This window comes from Nicotiana tabacum, chromosome 5 (assembly GCF_000715075.1).
Source record: "Nicotiana tabacum cultivar K326 chromosome 5, ASM71507v2, whole genome shotgun sequence".
Lineage (NCBI taxonomy): Eukaryota > Viridiplantae > Streptophyta > Magnoliopsida > Solanales > Solanaceae > Nicotiana > Nicotiana tabacum.
This window is the reverse complement of record NC_134084.1, coordinates 27,613,600-27,636,646: the sequence shown is the minus strand read 5'-3', so window position 1 is coordinate 27,636,646 and position 23,047 is coordinate 27,613,600. Positions and strand designations below refer to the sequence as shown.

General features: G+C 37.1%; 1 protein-coding gene across 1 annotated transcript; it reads left to right on the top strand.

Annotated features, from left to right (window-relative positions):
• Positions 1-8,817: 8,817 nt before the first annotated feature.
• Positions 8,818-22,847, top strand: LOC107780320 (ornithine aminotransferase, mitochondrial). The gene is made up of 10 exons (XM_016600848.2): positions 8,818-9,417; positions 14,128-14,236; positions 15,813-16,043; positions 18,131-18,290; positions 18,417-18,472; positions 18,790-18,942; positions 19,062-19,159; positions 19,723-19,803; positions 20,391-20,624; positions 22,421-22,847. The coding sequence occupies exons 1-10, from the start codon at positions 9,266-9,268 to the stop codon at positions 22,569-22,571; spliced, it is 1,425 nt and encodes a 474-aa protein (XP_016456334.1). The 5' UTR covers positions 8,818-9,265; the 3' UTR covers positions 22,572-22,847.
• Positions 22,848-23,047: the final 200 nt, after the last annotated feature.

Sequence of the window (23,047 nt, the reverse complement as noted above, 5' to 3'; positions counted from 1 at the left end):
CCAATAAACCCCAAATCAGCTCTGGTCCCCCACAATAGATAATTAACCCCCGAAAGTCTACAATGACTGAATCACAATACATACTAACCTTGGCTACATTTTTACAGTCCATACCTATGAAACAATCTACTCACGAGAACTCCCAGTCTCCAAATCCATAGAACATACGAATCACCATCTCTGATATCAATTCCACTGCCTGACTGTCCACACTTCACCAATTACACGGTCATCCTATGAAGAATACTTCTAAAATTCTTTTGTGCCACAAAGCAAAATTTGAACTCCAGCAGCTTATCAAATGAGAGAGTGCCGCAATCCAATGAAGTATCCATAACTCAAACACATCGCCCTTTCTGAAATGTATACTTTCATCAAGCCATACCAGTCAGTAGTATCATTGACCTAGTCATCTGAAACTATCCATGCTACCTAAGAATTTATGACCTTCCTTTCAGAACTGAATCGTGACCTTATGTCACGCCCCATTTTTCCCCTTTTGACAGGGGAAGTCTGGGTTTCGACATTCACGGGGTGTAATGACTCATTTCCTTTTAGGAATTGGGTATTTGAAGAATCGCCACCTAACAGATTATGGTGCGTTAGGGCACCTAGAGTGATTAACTCTTGGATTGGTTTGCATTACCAGAGATTAGGGTAAGGGCTCGAAGTAACCTCGAGAGGAAGGTGTTAGGCACCCCCTTGGTCCACAACTATGGGTTCCAGCCGAACTTATATTCACAAATTAGTCCATTACATATAAACAATTGAATCAAATGGGTTGCAAGTAAAGCACGTTGGGATAACTCAAGTAGTAAAGGTTTGGACAAGTTGTAAAATAAAGGTTTAAATAAAAAAAAGGGAATTTTAGCAAAAGAGGGGCCCTAGGTTGGTTATCCTATAGGATCACCCCACACAATGTCCGGTAATCACTCCTCAATGAGGGGCTACACATGACATTAGCGCGTAGTCATCATATCCCATATCTACCCTTCCCATCCCCTTAGTGGTCATGCAAAGCGAGTGTTTGGTCAACTATTTCTATTGCGTGCTGCTACCCGTCCCTTCTTAATGGTCCTGGAGGGAGTTAGGACCTCTACCTATAGGTGGTTCTAGACGGACCCCTAAGGTTTTAAAGGTGAAAATTCTAAGGCGACAATCAAAACACTTAGGACTTTCAACACATAAAAGGGAGCAATTAGAGGCTCAAAGTTTCCTCCTCAAACAAGCACATAAACAGCACGCCTCAAACACAATTAAAGGCTTTTATTAGACGATGTCCTAAGATAGGATATCTAGGTGAATATGCAGAAACAAGTAACTTATTTTCTAGAAACTCAGGAGTAGTGACCCTAGCAGTTACCTATGGATTTTTTTAAAGCATGTTAGGATAATAAAAACATTAAGCAATAGAAACAGTTTTTCAGAAATGCGGTTTTGAAAATGCCCTAAAGGCTATTGATTAGCACATTTGTATAGTGAAACAAAGCAGGTTTTGAAATGGATTTTCTGTAATACCTATAGGCATGATATCTAATGAGATTGAGGCAGTTTTAAAGAACTTGTTTCAGGAAATATGGAATACTTAATGAAACCAATTCAGAAGTGAACTAAGTTGATTTATTTAGACTAGTTTGGATTAATAAGCAGCGTTTCGAATGTGATTTCCTATAGGCATGATATCTACGTTTGATACTGATTTTAAAGACTTGCAGGCATAGAAATATACATAACACTTGTTGTAACAGAATCTGAATTAAGTCCTATAGGCATGACATCTATTAGTTAATCTAATTTTAAGATATTGAAGGCATGATTATTTGGAACCTATAGGCATGATTTCTAAACGTGACAAAATGTAAAGCCATATAAACATGATTTCTATTTGGTAAGACAATCAAATTTAGGCATAAAGTACTAGGAGCATGATTTCTACTGGAAAACGATCAGGTTTAAACATAAGGTCCTAGGAGCATGATTTCTACTGGAAAACAACATAAGGTCCTAGGAGCATGATTTCTACCCGTATTACTCCCACAAACATGTATCTACCCATCCCTTTCACTAAATACCCCAATATTTATTTACAAGTTATTACAGGCCGATGAATGAATTACATAAGTAAATAAAAAATCAAGAAGCTATTCTATAGGGAGCCTCCGATTAGGCCCAGATTTCCCAAAAGCCTCAAATGCCTCAATTCTATAGACAATGTCAGAGTCTAGGTGCATCAAAGTTCCCTAAGGATCTCAAGGATCCTGGGCAGTGCTTACACCTAGATTTGGTAACCAAGAATTGAACAAGTGCAGTGTAGAAAGTTCAGCTCAATATGCCAGAGTTCAGAGGGTTCTCAAGAGGATCCCAAGGCAGTACACATACTAGAGGGGGAAAAACTTATTGACTAAGAGTAGAGTGAAAGTGATTGACACATGTTGAAAGGTTTTAGTGAAAAACTGTATTAAAACAGAAGTCTATTTGAAAGTAATTTAGTAAAGCAACAAAGACTATTTGAAGAAGAGATTGGAGTAGTTAACAAAGTCCAAACACAACACCTTGAGGCAGGTTCATACACAGCCAATATTCACAGGACCAAAGCAAGTTCAATAGCCACAGACGGGGGTCAAGGGGTTTGGGATACATAGGACACATAATTAAGCAAAGACCTAGGAATTGGTATAGTCATACTCAGAAGAAACTGACCATTTTACAAAATCAGACATAAAAAACAAACTCACATGTAGGGGTGATAGGGATTTGGGGGTTCATGATGGTAAACACATAACAAGTAAGAGATGAATGGTGTAGACATGCTCAGAAACAAATAGAGGGATAATACACTAATCTAAAGGAAAAGGAGTATATAATAAGGTAAACATCAATTACATGCTTCACAATAAAACCACAAATAGAAGCAAACTAGAAACAAGATGAACTGAAGCAATAAGAAAATCATATTGTTGTTGAAACTTTGAATTGAAACTAGAACATACCAGTGAAGCGGATAATAAGCAGAGTGAAAGAACAAGAGAACACAATGGTTAGCCTTGGCTTGCAGCCGGCCAACTTATAGCAGTAGCAAGTAGCACAAAAGAGAGAAGAGAGTTTTAAGTGTGAGAGATAGTTTTTGAACCCAGAGTTCGTGTCTTGTGCTAATGAAAGACTAGGGTCTTTATAGTTTGAAAGCAGGCAGTAAAATAGGGTAGAAATCAAGTCCATTAGTAATTAAGGAACTCAGAATCAATCAGTCAGGAAATCAAGGTAAGTACTCCCTTAAGTTAAGGGAATTAATTCAAACGGTAAAAACCAGTAGCATATAAGGCAAGAAATCAGTATATGACTAATAAGGAAAGAATCAAAGTTTAGTATGCATAGGGTAGGCAATTAGGACTAAGTTTAGAAAATTCCAATTAAGGAAATGATTTAGTAAGAATAAAGTACCACAGTAAATAAGGTAGGAGAATCTGTTAATTTAAATAGACGAGGTAGAAATTTAGGGTTTTAAAGAAAATCTTTCAATCAAACCATAAAATAAGGAAATCAGAATCAATCAAGAGGAAGTTATGATTCTATACTCAACGTATAAATAAAGTAAGGACAAACAGACGTAGCAAACATGCAAGGCTAATTATCGACAGAAAGAGGCAAGTCTTGAACAACCAAGATGGATATAATCACATAGAGGTGGTATAAGTTAGGCTAAGAACTTAGTAAAATATATTCGAAGCAAGGTAACCACAGAACTTAACAAGAATCGAGTAGTCATGCTAACACACAGAACCAAACAAAAAAGCTCTAGAAAAATTAGGGATTTTAACATAAGTGAGATGAAAAAGCAGTAAAAGCATAGAATCAATCGAGATATGCAAAGGATAAGAGTTTGAACATAAAAATTAGTTTAAACAAAGTGCAGAAGAAGTTCCGAAAAACCCTAACTTTTGAAGAAAGTGAAAACAACTTGAAATCGATGATTTTTGCAAAAGAAGTTCAAGAACATTGTAAATAATAAAAGGAACAGACTTGAATCATTTAAAAATAACACAAATTTAGGAGGTGTAAACAAAAATTAGGTTTTCAGAAGAAACCCAAATAGAAACGGAAGAACCTGCTTAGAACTTTAAAGATCGTAACAAATACAGTGTGATTTTGCTCAAAATCACACCGGAGTAGCCATGAACCGCCAAAACAGCAAACCCGAGATACAAGTCGGCGTGGCCCAGGGCCCTTGAAAGCCTCAGAGAAGATGAGCAAGGCAATGGAGGAGCCATTGGAGGCTTGGGGTTGAAGGGTGGTCGCCGGAGAAGACCGGAGAAGGGAGGCAGTTGAAAGGGGTTAGGGTTAGGTTGAGAGAAGGGAGGAGATAAGAGAATCTGAGGGCGATGGTCTTTTGGAAATGAGGTAGGGTTAGGAAGTCTTAGGAATTAAAAAAGGAAAGGAATCATATGGGTCGTTGATCTAGGAGATCAACAACCAGGAGATCAACGGCCAAAATTTAATGGATTCTGGGTCGAATAGATGGGTATAGGGTCTGGGTCGGGTAATTTGGTATGAAATTGGGCTGGGGTTGGGTCCGATTAGGCTACAATTGAAAGCCAAATCTGGCTATAATTTAAATAGCTAATTTTCCCTATTTAATTTATAATAAGTAATAAACAACTTCTGAAAAATAATTTTATGTACAAAAATGATTTAAAATATATATTTATCATTTTAAAAATATAGGGACCAATTTTACACATATAAAATATAATTATACATTAAATGAGGCTAATATTGCAATTATATGCAATTTAGCTTAAAAATACCAATTGTAATTATAAAAATGCGTAAAAAATATATCAACCATATTTTGGTATAAGTATAGAAATCAAATGAATAAATCATCATAACAATAATTTGAAAAATAATTATTGGGGATTTTATGAATAAATGAGAAGGAAATAAATCAATTTAAATTCCTAAAATTATGGAAAAAATTTATAAAAACCTTGTGTGTGCTTATATATGCATATATATGCTATTTTGAAGTTATTTATGCATATAAAAAATTTATAGGAAAAAAATGGGTATCAACACCTTACACAAGCAAATCTCAATCCTACATAACATACTGCATATACCATGCCATCCTATGATAAATATGAGAACTTCGTAATCCACTCCGAGTCACAAGCAACTGCGTACTCAACTAGCCAAGGACTTTCCATTTGATCCCATCTAGGAGAAAATCACTATACATCACATGCTCCTAACGCCAGCAGAAAATATACATATCTAACCATGGTAGAAATCATCAAGAACTCCCTGAATCCCATTTTCACAAAATCAAACCATCGAGACTGAGTCCTTCTAACTCAACCAAGCTACGCAGGTCACCAAAAATCCAAGAGCATTGCCGCGTAACACCTGTAGAAACTCATTACCTCATAAACACCCAAATAATTAATCATATCCCTTACCATGCCGATCCAACCTACTACCAAGCTGTCCTATTTATCCGAGTTCCTTCTAAATTACCTTCAAAGTGATACCTTTCCTCGCCATAATACCACAATCCTCAACTCAGACTCACCACACGAGACCCAAGTATAAAACCACATCGCCTTAAGGCTCATAAGCCGCTAAATACTCTCTTAAATATCCCCAAAAGCACCACATTCAAAATACTTACCTTGGAGAGACTTCCTTTGAATCTAAAGCCATTACTTTCACCTTCATGATACTGATATGTAAAATTCACAATGATATAGAAATGCCACAAGTCTTGACACCATCCAATGTAAACCTCAGTTTCTAGCCAATTACACATCCTGAAGATCCCAATTGTTACATATAAATCTTGAATCCATTAGAATCATTCTTGAGAGTCATCCACTCTACTTAGGTCTCAATCAAATGATCAAATGAAAAACCTATGTCCCCTTAGTACAGCAACACCTAAGGATGTAACCTATTATTCTAAGCCGCCGAGCGATTTCCTACTCCATACATGTTACATCCTTTACAAACAACAACTAAATCATCCAATGTTTCTCATATACCCATAAAGCACAACACAACCCTTATCCAAAATTTCCTTTACTCAAGTCATCCTCGATCTCAATCTCTGTAAGCCATAACTAATTCACCAGTATACCTCAAACTCAAACCAATACAACACATAACCGTGCAATCAACTAATCAATAGCAGACTCTCCCACTTGGCTCAAAGCCATAGATCAAAACACATAATAACTCGTGATGCCCATACTTTATTACTGCCATAATGCCATAGTGAGATTCAACTAAATCCTTCATAAGCTCATGCAACACAACCCATCTAATACCTCAAATCATTTGCAAAACTCGTATTCATCCTCGTAACAGTCAAGCCAACTCTCACGAGCAATCCAAACTTAAACTGCAGCACATATAATTCACTGGTAAAAGAGGACTCGCTACAAAACAACATAGGGATCACACACCCTCAGGACACCCCACAGGAAATAACCCACCTGCTTCGCCTCAAACTAATATCTCTTTATACCCTCCCACAGTCATATACATTACGTAATCACTTAATCTTTTTGAGTCTGAACTCATATCACGATATGAAATCTACGTCACTCCCCAACTAAACAACATGAAAATATCCTTCCACATACCCATAACTCGGGCTATACTTCAAATCAATATGGAAATCAAACACCAAATAGTTCTTTATACACCTCACGCAGACCCTTCTCGTCACATTCAAATCACATGAACACATCTCACACTCACATCATACTCATCCCGTAGCCATTCGGCCATCAATTCAACTAATAGGGACACTATCGGACATATATAAATCCAAAAGCACGTGCTCACACAATCAACACCTCAACACTCGAGCTACAATCAAAGAATCACAAGCCGTCGATGCACAGTTGATACCAAGCACTCATGTGCGCATACGAATGCGTGAAAGGAATTCAAAGAGTTACACTTTAAGCTGAATCAATGTCGCACGATAAGAATTCAAGAATGTGAAGTTTCCTAAGGGTTCTGCAGCCTCTCGAAGATAAGTACAGACGTCTCTGTACCGATCCGCAAGACTCTACTAAATCCGCCCATGACTCGTGAGACCTATGTAACCTAGGCTATGATACCAACTTGTCACGATCCAAACCTATCCCTGTCATGATGACGCCTATCGTGGTACTAGGCAAGCCGAGACATTATCAAAACAAATCGATATTTTCATTTCAAAAATAATTCCAAAGCTATTTAATATAAAACCTTTATAAAAGAGTTCAAATCAAAACAAAAGTGCGGAAAAAAAGCCCGACATCGGGGTGTCACTAGTCATGAGCATCTACTACAATCGTCTGACAATATCAAGACTAACATAGTCTGGAAATAACTTAATACAACTAAGGAAAGATAAAGAGGGAGGAAAGTAGGGCTACGATTTCCAGACAACTACCTTGCTAACTCCGATGGATCTGCAACTGAATAATCAACACCCACTACCAAGCCCACATATCTGCACACAAGGTGCAGGGAGTAACATGAGTACGCTGACTCAGTAAGTAACAACAGTAAGTAAAGACTGAGAAGTAGTGACGAGCAACAATGCAAGTAAAGTTCATATCACGAATAACTCGGTAAAAATACAGCACACTTTAAAATCAGAGTTTAAATTAAATAAACTTGTTTAAATCCAAGTCCAGTAAAATCATTTAAAAACATCTTTCAACAGTTTTCGAACAAAGGTTCATTGCAAATGTGAGCAAAAATGATGAAATCATAAACAACCCCTCGGGCAAACATCACTTGTATACAACCCCTCGGGTAATCATCACTCATATACAGCCCCTCGGGCAAACCTCACCATCACTCATATACAGCCCCTCGGGCAAACCTCACCATCACTGGGCAATCGTAATCAATAGGTACCTACGCTCACTAGGGGCATGCAGACTTCGGAGGGGCTCCTTCAGCCCAAGCGCGTGCAGCCCGATCCCGTCATGAATCAGTAAAACATGTTGCGGCGTGCAGCCCGATCCCGTAAATATCCTCACAAATCAGGTCCTTGGCCTTACCCAGTCATGAATCAGTAAAACATGCTGCGGCGTGCAACCCGATCCCATAAATATCCTCACAAATCAGGCCCTCGACCTCACTCAGTCATAACCTCTCAAGCCTCTCGGGCTCCCCAAAAACAAGGTATTCAGCCCAAATATGATGCATTAAAATAGAGTAATAGAGACTGAGTTATGCAGTAAATAAGTATAAACATGACTGAGTATAGATTTTCAATTGAAAATAATGAGAGGATAGTAATAAAAGACCTCTGAGGGTCCAAATAACACTAGCATATGGCCTAAACATGACATCCATCCTGATTTACAAAAATTCTTTCTAAAACAAGAAACATGTAGTTTCAACAAAATATTCAACTTTACAGTTGATACGGAACAGACCAAGTCACAATCCCCAATGGTGCACGCTCACACGCCCGTCACCTAGCATATGCGTTACCTCAAAACAATCACATGACACAAAATCTGGGGTTTTATACCCTCAGGACTAGATTTACAATCGTTACTTACCTCAAACTGATCAAATCTCTACTTCGCGATGCTCTTGCCCCTCGAATCAGCCTCTAAACGTCCCGAATCCTGCAAATAGCAATACAATGCAATCAGTATAGGTCAAGGAACCAATTCCACAAGAAAAACTACTTAATTGGACATAAATTCCGAAATTTACTCAAACCCGGGCCCTAGGACCACGGTGTTAAGGTATAGCATCTCTTAAAAAGACTATATATATTTTGGTCAATATGTTTTCTTTATGCATATTTTTGTTCTTTGAATCCAGAAGAATCCCATTTTTGGTTCCAGTACTCAAACTTGATGCTGAAATTTCCCTCCAATTGGTCAGCTGATTTCAGAGTAAATAAGTATTGTGGCTCGTTATGGGTTGCAGTTTTTACTGGGATGGTGAGCCATTTGGGAATTGTGCATTGAGGCGCCACCTTCTTCCACATAAAGACGCAAACTGCAGTACCAGAACAACACGTCACGTAACATAATAAGCAGAAAGAAAAAGCAATCAATTGAACTGTAAAACACAACTAGAAAAGAGAGAGAGATCGAAAATCAAAGTACATCATATCAAAAGTATTTCTTTTCTTTTAGTAGTAAAAATATCCACATATAAAGAGGGAAAAAAGGGGTTGAGAGCTTGTGTGAATTGATTGACAAAAAGGGCAATTTCATAATCCGAATTGAGGTTGAACATGGCGATGAAGAGGCCTTTGCAGTGTATGTTGAGGAGGATTTACAGGAGAGGAGGAAGTTTTAGAAGTTTTACTGCACTTCCTGAAGGCAGCACCACAACTTCCCCTTCTCAAAATCTCATCGATTTGGAGTATGAGTGCAGTGCTCACAAGTAAAACTACTATCTCCCACTTCTCAACTGTTTTTTTCCTTTTAATTTGAATTTTCTTAATCTTTGTTAATTACATGTTCCATTTCCTTATCTGGGTCACTCTTGTTTTCTCTTTTTTCCATTTCCATTTGACGTCTTATGTCTCTTGGCTTCTTTCTATTTTTTCAATATCATTGTTTTTATAGTTTTTTCTCTTTTTGATTGAATGGAGTGTACTTTTCTGTTTGCCTTGTGATTGGCACTCTTAACTGAAGCATGATTTAGATGATTGAAATGAATGGATGCTTAACATCATCTACTAGCATTTTTCTTTGGTTGTTAAAAGTTGATTATGGTGTTTTTCCAGGAGAAGCTAGTCCCTATATAAGTATCCATTACAGGGTGTGGACCAGAGTTATGATATGTTAATTTTCCTTTTTGTTCCCTTCTACTTCTTGCAAGTCTATCTGCTGTTTGTTCAATGTTATATAAATGAATATTGCTGTGTGGTACTTTACTTTCCTGATGCATCAATTGTATGGCCTGTCATTGTGAGTTTAGTGTAATATAATGGAGCCGGAAATTCTGACAAGGGGATTCCAAGAACACTTCCTTAAAAGTGTTCTTTATATAAAGGGAATTCAACAAGTTATATATAACATAATAATTTTTACCTATATATGCAGCATAATTTTCCGACGGGCATTCGATTGAATCTCCTTCACTATATATAGCTCCAACACTGCATAGCATATGGCCAGTAGGTATTCCCTAGTTCAGACATGGAAGCGCTAGTTGTAGTGGATAGATATATTAGAAGTTGCAAAACTACAAGTACTAATACGAGCTAGTGGATCAATAGCTCATTTGTCAAACACATAGGCATTTAAGTGCACATGGACAGAGAATCAGTTATCTGTATCCTAGAGTGCTTCCGTGCACTTCAACATTGACCACCATGCCACTGAAGCTTTCCTGGTACCATTAGAAGTTGGCTACTCCTAATGACGAATGGCAATGCTTCTTGAAGTTAGTCGTTAGTTGTGCGAATTTAGAGGCCTTGTTGAATAGTGAGATTTCAAGAAATTTAGTGCTCGGATTTTTGAACTAGGAGATGGGAAAGATTTCAAGTGATCCTGCCAACCCTCTATTCAGGGACATGAAAATAAGAACATCAAGGGGTTGAAAAATATAAGTGGTTTTGTTGTGATGCTGTGATCATGCTGCTGCTGAGTGCTGATACTTTCAATAAGAGTTTTTATAGTATGCTGTTTGCGGCAGTGAAAAGCAAACAATTAAGATGCATTAACTTTGTGGTCAACACTCATGCTTTCAACAAGAGAAGGACGCCCATTAATTGCGTGCTTAGTTAGTGATTATATACCAATTTCTTGTTGCTTTCTAGCAATGGCTTCTTTGTCGTAGGAGTGCACCATTGATAAGAGTTAGTCAAAGGGATCCTTGCAAGGGAGTTGAATAATGGGAAGTTTGTACTTTATCTGATGCGATATTCAAATCCAAGCTCATGTGGCTCCCAAACCACTAAAATCTGGATTTACTCAGTAATATGCATTAATTAGACGGATACAAATGTTTGCATATAATTTTTCCGTGAGGGTGGAGAGTCCGCATAGTACGATATTAGACAAACAAGTCCAGAATGCCGGTAACTAAGGCAAATAAAGGAGGCACAAAATTTATGTGGTTCGACAAATAAGAACTCATCATGGGCCTAGAGGAGCAATTCCACTATATCAAGTATGCAAAAGAGAATACACAATTAGATATACTACTTTAATTAATCCCAAAAAACCCCAACGAATAATCTCAAAAAAGACACTCATTCACTTACAAAGAGGTTCATACAAGTGTTTGCTTAATTCTAAAAAATACTCTTTATTTTGATACAATAGAAAACACACTAGAATTGTTTCTCAATTTCTGAAGGGTACCTCTAAAGTGAGAAATGATTGACTATGTATAACAAAGTGTTAGAAAATTGCTTGGTTAATATTTGACCAACAATTTTCAAATTGTTTGGCCAAAATATTGACTAATAATGCTTCATGTTGAAAGACCAACAAAAGGCCACGTAACAAATTGGTATAAGAGAAGGCCAACAAGAGGTATCTAACACATTTACCTTATTCTAATGTAGTCGAGATTATTATATATGTGATGGTGTACATGTCTGGACTTTCGTCAAGCAGTGAGTTGGTAAGCCGGTAAATGGATTCTCATATACTTTGAGGAACTTCAAATGTATGTTTGGAGTTTGGACGAAATACCTATAGTTTGGTTGTTTTTGTAAATTCAGATTATGCAGTTGATCATGACAAAAAGATTTCTTACATGCTATGTACATGTGGTTGTGCTATTAGTTGGAAAGCGACATTACAACATGTAGTGGCTTTATTTATTGATGGAGTAGAATATATGATCATTGTCGAGGTAATCAAAGAAGCCTTATGATCTCTTCAGACTCTTTGCCAACTTAGTCTTCACCAAGGTGGTATTACCGGTTTTTGGTGATAGTCAAAGTGTCATCCACCTGACTAAAGATCAAATGCATCATGAGTGGACAAAGCACATTATGCAAAGCACCACTTCATTTAGAAACCATTGTTGAAGGAGAAATCTTTCTTTAGAAAATCAATACTATGTGTTTAAGCTTTACAAAGCCTCTACAGTTGTCAAATTCAACCTTTCCTGAATTTGATGGATATTTACGAAAAATGATTTGGCTCATTGGGGCTTTTATGGAGGAGCAAATTTGTTTTATTAGTCAAAACTAGGCCAAGGTGGTGATTTGTTACGTGATCTATTTTTGGTCTTTCAACATGAAACATTGTGTGCCAATATTTGGCCAAACAATTTGAGAATTGTTGGCCAAATATTTGCCAAGCAACTTTATAACCTTTTGAAATATATAACCAATTATTTCACTTTAGAGGGATTATTAGACATTAAGAAACATTTCTAGTGTTTTTTTCTTGTATCAAAATAGAGAGTATTTTGTGGGAGAGTAAGTGCTGAGAAACACGAGTCTGATCCTCTGTGTGAGTGTTTCGCGTGAGGCTATTCTTTCATATTAGAGTATTATATCTAATTTTATAACATGTTTTTATACTTGACGATATAATGCAATTGCTTCTCCCTAGTGGACATAAGTTTTAATGACCAAACAACGCAAGTTTTTTTTATTTGCTTTAGTTATCGTTATTATTGGCTTACTTTGTCTAATTCAGCACTATCCATACTCCCGACCCTAACATATTGGTATTAGAGTCAAGTTAATCCGAGTTATGTCCTAGTGTCACGTTGACAATAACAAAGGCATATGTTGATGAATTCGATTGTAATGATAGTGTCAACACATGGCAACTCAATATGCAGGCTATTCTGATCTAGGATGGCCTGAATATTGCCTTGCAGAAGGCAAAAAAGCTGGAAAAAATGACAGATGAGGAGTTTGCCACCTTGACAAAAAGTCAAAGTCAGGTATCATAGAGTGCTTTTGCGCTCTTCAATATTTACCATCAGTGCGGAGGCAGGATTTCCACGAAGGGGGTTCAAATTTTTTTTTTGTAGCTAGTGGGAATTGAACCTATGACCTTATGAAGATTTTGAACCCCCTTGACCACTAAACTACACTTTTGGGTTGTGTTAAGGGGGTTCAAAACTTAATATATAGAGGTAAAAAATAGATTTTGCCTTGCCTTATATATACAGTATAATTTTTCGGCGAAGGAGGTTCGGGTGAACTCCCTTCCGCCCCCTAAATCCGCCCCTATTTACCACCATGCCGTGATATGGCATCATTAGAAGTTGGCTACTTGTAGAAAAGAAGAATGAAGAACAACAGTGTAGCTTGAAGTGAGTTCTTAATTTTGCGAAGTTTAGAGCCTTGTTGAATTGTGAGTTTTCGCAAAATTTATGGCTTGGATTTTAAAACTGGGAGATGAGAAAGATTTGTAGTGATCACACCAACCCTCTAATCAGTGACAGGGAAATGAGAACACAGGTGGGTTTACAAGATAAAATATAAATGGTTTGTTTTGATGATGTATGTGGTCATATTGCCGGCGATATTACTTTCAACGAGATCTCTTATAGGAGGCTATTTGTGGCAGTGAAAAGCAAACAAATAAGATGCAATAACTTTTTTTACTATTATTTGTAAGATGCAATAACTTTGTGGTCACCTGCTCGTGCTTTCAGCTGGAAAACGGTGTTTATTAACTGTCTGCTCTTATTGAGTGATTATATCCCCGATTTCTTGCTGCTTTTAGCAATGGCTTTTCCATCCCAGGAGTAAAAAGTTGAATTACAGAAAGTCTCTACTTTATGTTTGGACCCAGGAGTCATGTGGGCTGGACCATTAAACTTTGGTTTACTCATTGATGTGCACTAATGTAGGCGGGTACAGATGTTTGTTTTTTTCGCATATAATTTGTTGTAGATTCTTTTTTCACTCTTTTTAGTAAATTCAGAGCATTCATTTTGGACAAGGAAAAAATAATCTTAGGAGTTGCACTTCAACATTGCTACTAACGGTAATTGGAAGTAACACTAGGTTAACAGATTGTTGCTAATATTTGAAGATTTTACTTTTTGTGAGTGCTAATGTCTCAGCCCAAAGCATGTTAATTCTTGTGTTATTTAATGAACAAATTACAATTTATGTGGGTGGCATGGCGTTGAAATACTGATTTTCTGACTGAATTGCAGTTACCATCCGATTCCTATCGTCTTTTCTAGAGCTAAGGGTTCATCCATCTGGGATCCTGAAGGGAAAAAGTATCTTGATTTCCTCTCAGCTTATTGTGCTGTCAATCAGGTAAAAAGAGAAATATTGGACAAATTGGTATCTGTTATCAAGTGTTTCCTAAAAGTTGTAGAATCAACGTTGTACTATTCTTTGATTGGGCTTCTGGCACACGCTTTCCCAACCCCATAGATCCTCTTCGTCAGTTGAAGAATTGAAGCGAGGTGTTGTCACCTTTCTTCCCACTTGGTTTTACTTTATCCACTTTGTTATGTTCATATTACCCAATTATTTCCTCCGTCTGATATATCTGACATAATGTAGTGGCACAGAGATAATCAGCCAGCTTGTCTTACTAAATATATATGGTAAAAGTAAAAGAAACTTCGTAAAGTAGTCGCTGACATGGATTCACTTTAGCTGGTTTATTTTATTGTTATTAACACCTGTATCCTTTTCTCTAACAAATTAATTATATATTTGTCAAATATTTTATTCAAATATTTGTTGGGTTGCTGAATGTAAGACTTTCAAATATTAAGTCTGCAGAGCTTCCAAAATTTCTTGAGTGTGCGCAAAATTCATACTTTTCCATATGCACCAAATAATAAAGTCCTAAAAGAAACTGTACTTTACCTTGTACATAGCTCTAGCTTGTCCTTCAAGACTAAGTTGCTCGGACTCTTCACTTTTGGTGCCGCACCCGTGTCAACACGACGTGGGATCTGTACCAGATCTGATCAACTCATTTAGGGTACTTGACCAAAATCAATAGAGAAATTCGGGACAAATACGATGATTTATGAAATCAAAACAAAAGCTAGGGTGAAATTGAAGAAAATGAAATACCTTGTATATAGAAATTTCTATATCAGCCCTTGTCCTTTTATCTCCTTCTCAGATTCTCCTCTTGATCGATATTTTCCTTCTCGGAATACATTGTAAGTTTTCCGCATAATATCTCATAATTTAGACATATTTTTATAACTCTATTTTTAGATATTTAAATTATTTTTTGCCGAATCCCTACACCCATATCCATGCCGCCAAATCTTAAAATTTAGGTCACGAAGGATCCGATCTCTAGATCCGCACCCGTATGGGACACTCACACCCAAGTCCGAGCAGCTTAGCTTCAAGACACCTCATGTATATCTCTTTCTACGTTTCATATTATGCAAACGAGGCTAGTGTACCACATTTCCCTGATTATGTTTGGGGCTCTAGGGCCCCTCCGCATGGATAGGCATTGATGGTCGATGGACTTCTCTAGGCACCACTTGTTGCATTCCAAATAATGCCACGGCATGTTCCACATCTCCATTGCTGTATCACAGTGCAATAGTAGGTGTCAGGCCATTCCCTACTTTCTTAGTGATGCTCTTGTCCTCCACACCACTTAAGTACATTGGTTGAGAATTCGACTTGACTTAATTTAATATTTTTTATAGTAGAAGAAAATAGTATCGAAATGTTACTTTCATAAGGTTTACATTGCACAATGGTTTAATTCTGAACTAATAAATGGATTTGTTCTGATAAGCATATCAAATATTTTTGAGACGTCCCAAAATCAGTTGTCACATTAAAGAATAGAGAAGTACTATGCAAGATTTTCAGACTGAACTAAATTTAATTTTATTTTCAGGGACACTGTCATCCAAAGATCATGAAAGCATTAGCAGAACAGGCTCAAACGCTCACTCTTAGTTCTCGTGCCTTCTATAATGATAAGTTTCCAGTATTTGCAGAATATATAACCAACATGTTTGGATATGATATGGTGCTACCAATGAACACTGGTGCAGAAGGAGTAGAAACAGCTCTTAAGCTGGCAAAGAAATGGGGTTACATGAACAAAAGAATACCGAAAAACGAGGTAAAGAAAATATACCTTCTTGTTGATACTTCATGCATTTGTTTTTTGTCACAAAGTCAAACTTTAGCAGCTCTGCAACAGTTTGCATAATTACTTGGGTCACAGATAATTAAGTAATAGATAGATCTTTTAGAATATGTATATGAAAAGCAATTTCCTCATCTGGATGAGAGTAAATTAATGTTTGAAAGGAGTAAAAATGTCATTCTTCTGGCCAATACCCCTTTTTTATAAGTTCCCCCCTCCCCAAAAGGGTGGTGGGGGTGGTGGTGGGAACAGAAAAAGAGTAAATTAAGGTGTTCTTTTCAACAATAAAGAGGCTTAATGCTGGCGCACAATCCACCAAGTTTCGAATTGTGCGCCATTGGCCGAAATTTCTCGGTTATCAAAAAATGGAAAAAAAATCGAGCTTACCATAGGTAGATTATGTGTATGTATGTCTTTGCGAAACTTTGTTCTGGGTTAATCTCTTGCTTGAATATAGTCCCAAGATATCTTACATTGTCAACACTGTGGTCAAATTCTTTTCTCGTATGACTTTTCTATCTCCAACATTCTAGATTGACTTCAACTACTTGATTTGCTGAGACCTGGTTATTTATTTCAAACGAGATGAGACGTGAAGGGTTGGTAAGGAGATGGCATGAGATGAACAGGCAGTCTCCAGCTGAATACAAACAATCTTGAGGGACTTATAACTTAGGGTGGTGAGTGGACTAGGAGTTAAAAGTCTTGCTTTATGCCCCCAGAAATGATTGAAAGAGAGCTAATGAAGAACAGCAAAACTTGCCTAAGAGCTAATAGACAAGGCGATAATCCATAGTTGCAGACATGAAGAATGAATAAAATGTCCATCTTCTAACAACTTAATTTTTAGATGAGGCGATTCACATAGTTCAAGCAGACAAAGGGTTCCGGGTTTCAGTCTAGCCACCACCTGTCATAAAAAATTTCCACGTGCTTAACCTAAGAGAAGAAATCGGGATGACACATGAGGAGACGTGTTGCACACCTACAATAAAGAAATAAAAATGTTCCATCTTTAACAATTTAAGCCTTCAAATGAGACAATATGTGCAATTTAATAGTTGTTATATTAGTTGAATGAAGCATTCTTTCCCACAACTTGGGGAAGATGGAGACAATAAGACAGACTTTACAAGGTCTAAACTGAATGGCCAACATTGCTTTTGATGCATGGTGACAAGTTCACTTCTTCTTTTGTTTTTTTAATGACGGTGGTGTCAGGACCAACTTGTGTGCACCTCGACTATTTCATCAGGTACCTGTTACCTCCCATCAGCATAAGTACAGTATAAGTTTACCCACCAAGATCAGACAAATGGGATAATATCATCTAGTGTTGTTTGCCTCCGCTAGGATTTGAACCTGACACCTCATAGTTCTCCTCCCACTTCATTAACCACTAGGCCCCACCCTTGGGTGCGATAGCAAGTTCATTTCTTTTGTTGCCATAGTTTTAAAAATTACCCTTGTGGAAACCGTCTAACAAGAACTATCATCATCAATCTTTTTTTTTTTTTTATTCTGGTTAAAGTGCAAAAACAAGGGTGTTTTTTTTGGGGGGGGGGGGAGTTATGTTCACCGCTCTCTCTATCATTTCAGTCATTTCCTCTGCTATGTTCTGACATGACTTGCCAATCTTGATTGCGCTTAATGAAGATTCTTTAGAATTGGGGACTGAAGATTCCAGAATTAACTTCTGAATTTTTTTTCTCTTACTTGTGGGAACATTTTTGAGCAACTTTGTCAACGTATTGCGTGAATTCAGAAAGTTGGAAGATTTTTTTACTTTTGCTGTTTTTTCCCTATTTAAGTTATCCAAAGTTTTACAAAAGTTTGTGGTTGTTATACAAATTTTATGAAAGTTGAATCCAGAACCTGCTGCAGCCAGTTTTGTGGTGTATTCCTACTTTCAAATTCAAGTCAATTGTATTTTTCCTATAGTTGAACTTCACCTTAAAGTTTCATAATGACTCCATAAATGCCATGTCCTTTTTATTAAGATTGGCCCGGAAGACTGTCGAAACTTTTCAGTATATAATGTTTAAATTTGTCATTTGCAGGCTATCATTGTCTCATGTTGTGGCTGCTTCCATGGTCGGACATTGGCTGCGATCTCCATGAGTTGTGACAATGAAGCTACTCATGGTTTTTGGCCCCTATTACCTGGGCAACTTAAAGTTGATTTTGGAGACGTTGTTGCCCTTGAAAAATTATTTAAAGGTATGTAAAGGTCGTGTCTGTAAAGGTGACGAATCTATCCTGGCAAAATAATGGTGGTAAAATACATACTTCCTAATTGCAAACATAGTTGTTGAAGCTCATTGTTTTTCACTATTATGGTTTCAGAGAAAGGAGATCAGATCGCTGGCTTTTTGTTTGAACCAATTCAAGGAGAGGCTGGGGTATGTGTATTCTTCAACCAGTGTGACCATTTAGAAATATTTAGTGTCTATGATCATATCTAATATGTCATAACAACAAATTTACAAATATTTGCTTGGAGAGGGCTCTACCTAACCTCAGCCTGAAATCGGTGTTGGCATTTTCAATCTTTTCCATTGCCTTTTATTTGCTTAATGTTTTGTTCATGCCACCTGGAAAGGGCACTCCGGCAGGAAGATAATGAAGTCTTGTTACTATATGTTTATTGTCACTTGACCCAATGGAAAAGGATCTGTGCTTATTCTGTACCATATCTGATATTTTTCTTCCTCTCCAGGTTATAATTCCGCCAGAAGGTTACCTGAAGGCTGTTAGAGATCTTTGCTCAAAGTATAATATTTTGATGATTGCTGATGAAATACAAAGTGGCTTGGCACGCTCTGGTAGATTGCTGGCTTGTGATTGGGAAGAAGTTCGTCCAGATGTTGTTGTAAGGAACTCATAGTTTTTATAAGAGGACGATTGAAATTTGTTTTGAACGTATGCTACTAGCTTGAGTCTTTGTGGAATTGTGGTCATGCTCCTAAATTTTGAAAACGTGCTGTGCAGATATTGGGAAAAGCATTAGGTGGTGGAGTCTTGCCTGTGAGTGCTGTACTTGCAGATAAAGATGTTATGCTTTGTATTCAGGCCGGAGAGCATGGAAGGTTGCAAATTGATATATGAGAAGTTCTCATAACTGTTTTTTGTTTTGTTTTGACTTGCAGTTGATTTCAGATTAAAAGAGCAAGTTATGGTTTCCGCCTAACTCTCTCGAGTTCATTTGACTTGTGCAATTCTACGTTTTTGATTTCAGTGATGCCTTGCGTATTGCTCAAAAAAATAATAAAATGATGGAGTCCAGTTACTTCCCTATATAGTTATACACTTTTAGTAGTAATCGTTGCTAGTCAAACCACCATCCAGCAGTGTGGACGACCGGCTTTAATCTTCCAATGCTCTGATTTTAAGGTGAAATGTGTGGCTTTATTCTAAAACCATGTTGTCTTCCGGTTCTTCTGTTTCAGTAAATGTATTTGAAGAAAAATGTATATTACATTTTATCTCCTGCTCTGTATGAGGTTTACCCTTACGATTTTAAATGGATTTGAATTGGGCTTATAGCTGGCTTTGAACTTGCTATATACCACTATCATAGATCAATAATTCTTTACATTAATTTGTTTCTGTTTCATGATACATGTCTTTTTTTCCTTTTCAATCACATCAGCACCTTTGGGGGGAATCCTTTGGCTAGTGCAGTTGCAATTGCATCTTTAGACGTGATAAGAGACGAAGGACTTGCAGAGAGGTATCTATTCCTTCCCTCAACACCAGATGTTTTGTTGCTTATATAGTACCCTGGATCTGTCTCTGGCCCATGGGTTGGGTGTTGTGGGGGAGATTAGGGAATGTTTCAGAAATCACATCAAACTTTACGATGTTTAGCATGAAAATGCTCTTCATCCTAGGAGTAATTCCTCTGCTCATAATTGGGCAGGAAAGCAAATGAATTACGCTGGCTACATGATACTCCTCCGTCCCAATTTATGTGGCACACTTTCCTTTTTAGTCTGTCCCGAAAAGAATTTCACCTTTTTATATTTAGAAACAATTTAACTTCAAAATTTTCATTTTATCCTTAATGAGATGATTTATAGCCACACAAATATCTAAGGTTTTTTTTGGACCACAAATTTCAAAAGTCTTCCTTTTTCTCATAAACTTTGTGCCTAGTCAAACAGTGCCACATAAATTGGGACGAAGGGAGTAGTAGTTTTGTGGTCATGTCATAAATCTTTTTTGTATTAATCACCTGATTGATCCTGCATTTATATTTCTTGGTAATCAGCAGCTTTTGAAAATCACAATCTGTACTAATGGTTTCTTTAATAATAGATCTGCTCAGATGGGAGAGCAACTTAGACATCAGTTGATGAAGGTTCAGGGGCAGTTTCCTAATTTCATAAAAGAAGTTCGAGGGAAAGGCCTATTCAATGCTGTGGAGCTTAATAGTAAGGCTTTGTTACCTGTGACAGCTTATGACATATGTATGAAACTGAAGGAGAGAGGAATTCTTGCTAAGCCAACTCATGATTCTATAATACGCTTGACGCCCCCGCTGTCCATGAGGTATGCCCTTTTTTCAAAACTTCATAGTTGCGCATTCCCTCCCCCCCCCCCCTATTTTTGGGATTTGGGTACCAGTTCTTGTGAGAAAGCTATGAACCCAGCTAGTGATCAGCAGTATAAACAATCCAAAAAAGAATTATCAGCAGTATATTCCTCTTTCTTTTTTATTTTATAGGAGAACATTTCCTGTTATAATATGTAGACAATTTTTGTTCACCTCCAACATTCCCACTTCAACTCATCTTCTATAGTGTCCCTAACCATTCCTTTTTGTTACTTATTGAAAGAAATTTTTACGTGTATTCTTTTGAGGAGAAGATGGAAATTTCTTCCTCAATTTCACTGAGTTGCAGCTTGCTACGTTATATTGAATTAGTCCTAACTCTAACTAATGTCCTTGCGGTATAATATGTGTTTGTAGAACATTGTGCTATTGGCTCCCAAAAGTGAAAATTCATAGCCTTCGAAAACTTTAATATACGAATCTTCATGTAAGCTGGAAGTAGCATTTTAAATTCTTAGGACCATGTCGCTTTGTTATTTACTGAAGTGTCACTAATACGATTAAACTTTGCCTATCTGCACTTGTATCATAGGAGATGTTAATTTACCTCTCTTTTTCCTTCTTTTCCAGGATAATGATTTTTTGCTGCTTTTCAATTGAAAATACTGTAAAATTGTTAATTTTGCATCAGTGGTAAAACTTGAAATAAGAACTTAAATTATAAATTCAGAAAGTTTCTGCAATTCCTTTCCCAAAAAAATCATCTCATACAACCCACACCCTGTATCTCACTGCCGTAGTCTTTGTCCTATTCTCCGTTAGGTGGTAGTTTCATGTGGACTATCATATCGATACTGTTATTAGAAGATTTTATTCTATAAAAATGTTTTAGATGCCTTTCTAAGTGAAGGACCCAGAATGATCTTGGAGTATCTACTACATAAATACAAATTCAGGCGTCTATCAAGTTTAGGTTATGAGCTTAGCTGTATCATCCTTTTTTGAAAAGTAAATCACTGGGAGAACTCCCCATCTGAAAATTATTATCATCCATTTGGCACTTGTTAACCTTTCTTTTCATTCAGTGTTGATGGAACTTATTTATGAAACTCTCAACTTTCACACTAGCATGTGATATACATGCCTCTTTCTCTATCTCTTTTTATTTTCTTCTCTCCATTTGGTTTGTCTCGGCCTCGCGATATTTAACGGTGGGCGAGGAACAACAAATTTAACCTCATCGCTTCTTTGCCATTTCAATCTAAGCCATTTGTTGAGTCTCCCGCATCTGCTAAGGGATCGGGGACTTGGTCTCTTTATATGGCTTGGGCAATCCTCACCTCATAAACTAGCTTTTGGGGTTGAGTAAGGTCCAAACTCCATTTCTTTATCACCATTGATTTACTTCTCATTCAATCGCTACATCTCTTGAAATAGCTGGTCATCTTTTTTATAATGTGTAACGTGGGAGTCTGACTATATTATAATATATGAAAAACAGGGTAGTGAAGCCCCTCTGTAGCATGTTTGGTATATATATATTTGGACATGAAAAGCTCAACTTTACTTACCCTAAGCACAACCCCAAAAGCGGAAAAAGTAAAATAGACTAGTGCATCTTTACAGATGCAAAATTTAGAAGTTTCTGTGCATCTTCATGTGTCAAAGATGCGAGTCTAAGTTCCTAGTTTTATCTGAATCAAGTGTGTCTGAGTTGGAGTCTTATGTATAAAGTAATATTCCTAAAACCCGATATATATGTCATTCAAATGTCTTATTGTTGTATTCACAGTTTGGAGGAGCTCCAAGAAGGCTCTAAGGCCCTGCATGATGTTTTTGAACTTGATCTACCGAAGATGCAGAAAGAGAAGCCAGCAACAGTTTCCCATGCTACCTCTAGTGTCTGTGACCGCTGTGGCCGCAACTTATATGGCTCTTCATAAGATATTGAAAGTAGAGGTAGTTTTCATAGATAGCAGTAGGCCCCGTCTTCTTGTTCTACACTATACATTTCATATCATTCGAATTGCTTGCCCATACGCCATCATAAAAAAAGTATCATCACAGTACTCCAGATGTCTGAACTTATGTACGATCAACTATTTGGTGCCCGTTAAAATCATTATCTATGACAAGCTTGAATCAGGCACAACCTAACTACTTATATTTGAGTTCTTGCATACTGAGAAATGCAAATAAAGTTGTCTGTTTGCTGAGTACTTGTTATCTTAATTCTTATGTATAAACATGTCAAAGTTGATTTCCAACCTAATGAATTGGAACTGGAAATTCAAGAAAATCTTGTTGTCTGAGACCTTCTGGTATCTGCATTCTGCCTGCCTGCCTATGGACCAGCATACAGATTATCCACATTGCTTGTTTTGTTGATTGTCTCATAATGGGATTACAGAAAGAGGTA

What these genes read in the sequence shown, in the direction of transcription:
- LOC107780320 (XM_016600848.2), top strand. Translation starts at nt 9,266, where the DNA reads ATGGCGATGAAGAGGCCTTTGCAGTGTATGTTGAGGAGGATTTACAGG. An exon ending in CAATTCAAGGAGAGGCTGGG is followed by an intron (nt 18,473 to 18,789) that starts GTATGTGTATTC and finishes CTTCCTCTCCAG; the next exon opens with GTTATAATTCCGCCAGAAGG. An exon ending in CAGGCCGGAGAGCATGGAAG is followed by an intron (nt 19,160 to 19,722) that starts GTTGCAAATTGA and finishes CAATCACATCAG; the next exon opens with CACCTTTGGGGGGAATCCTT.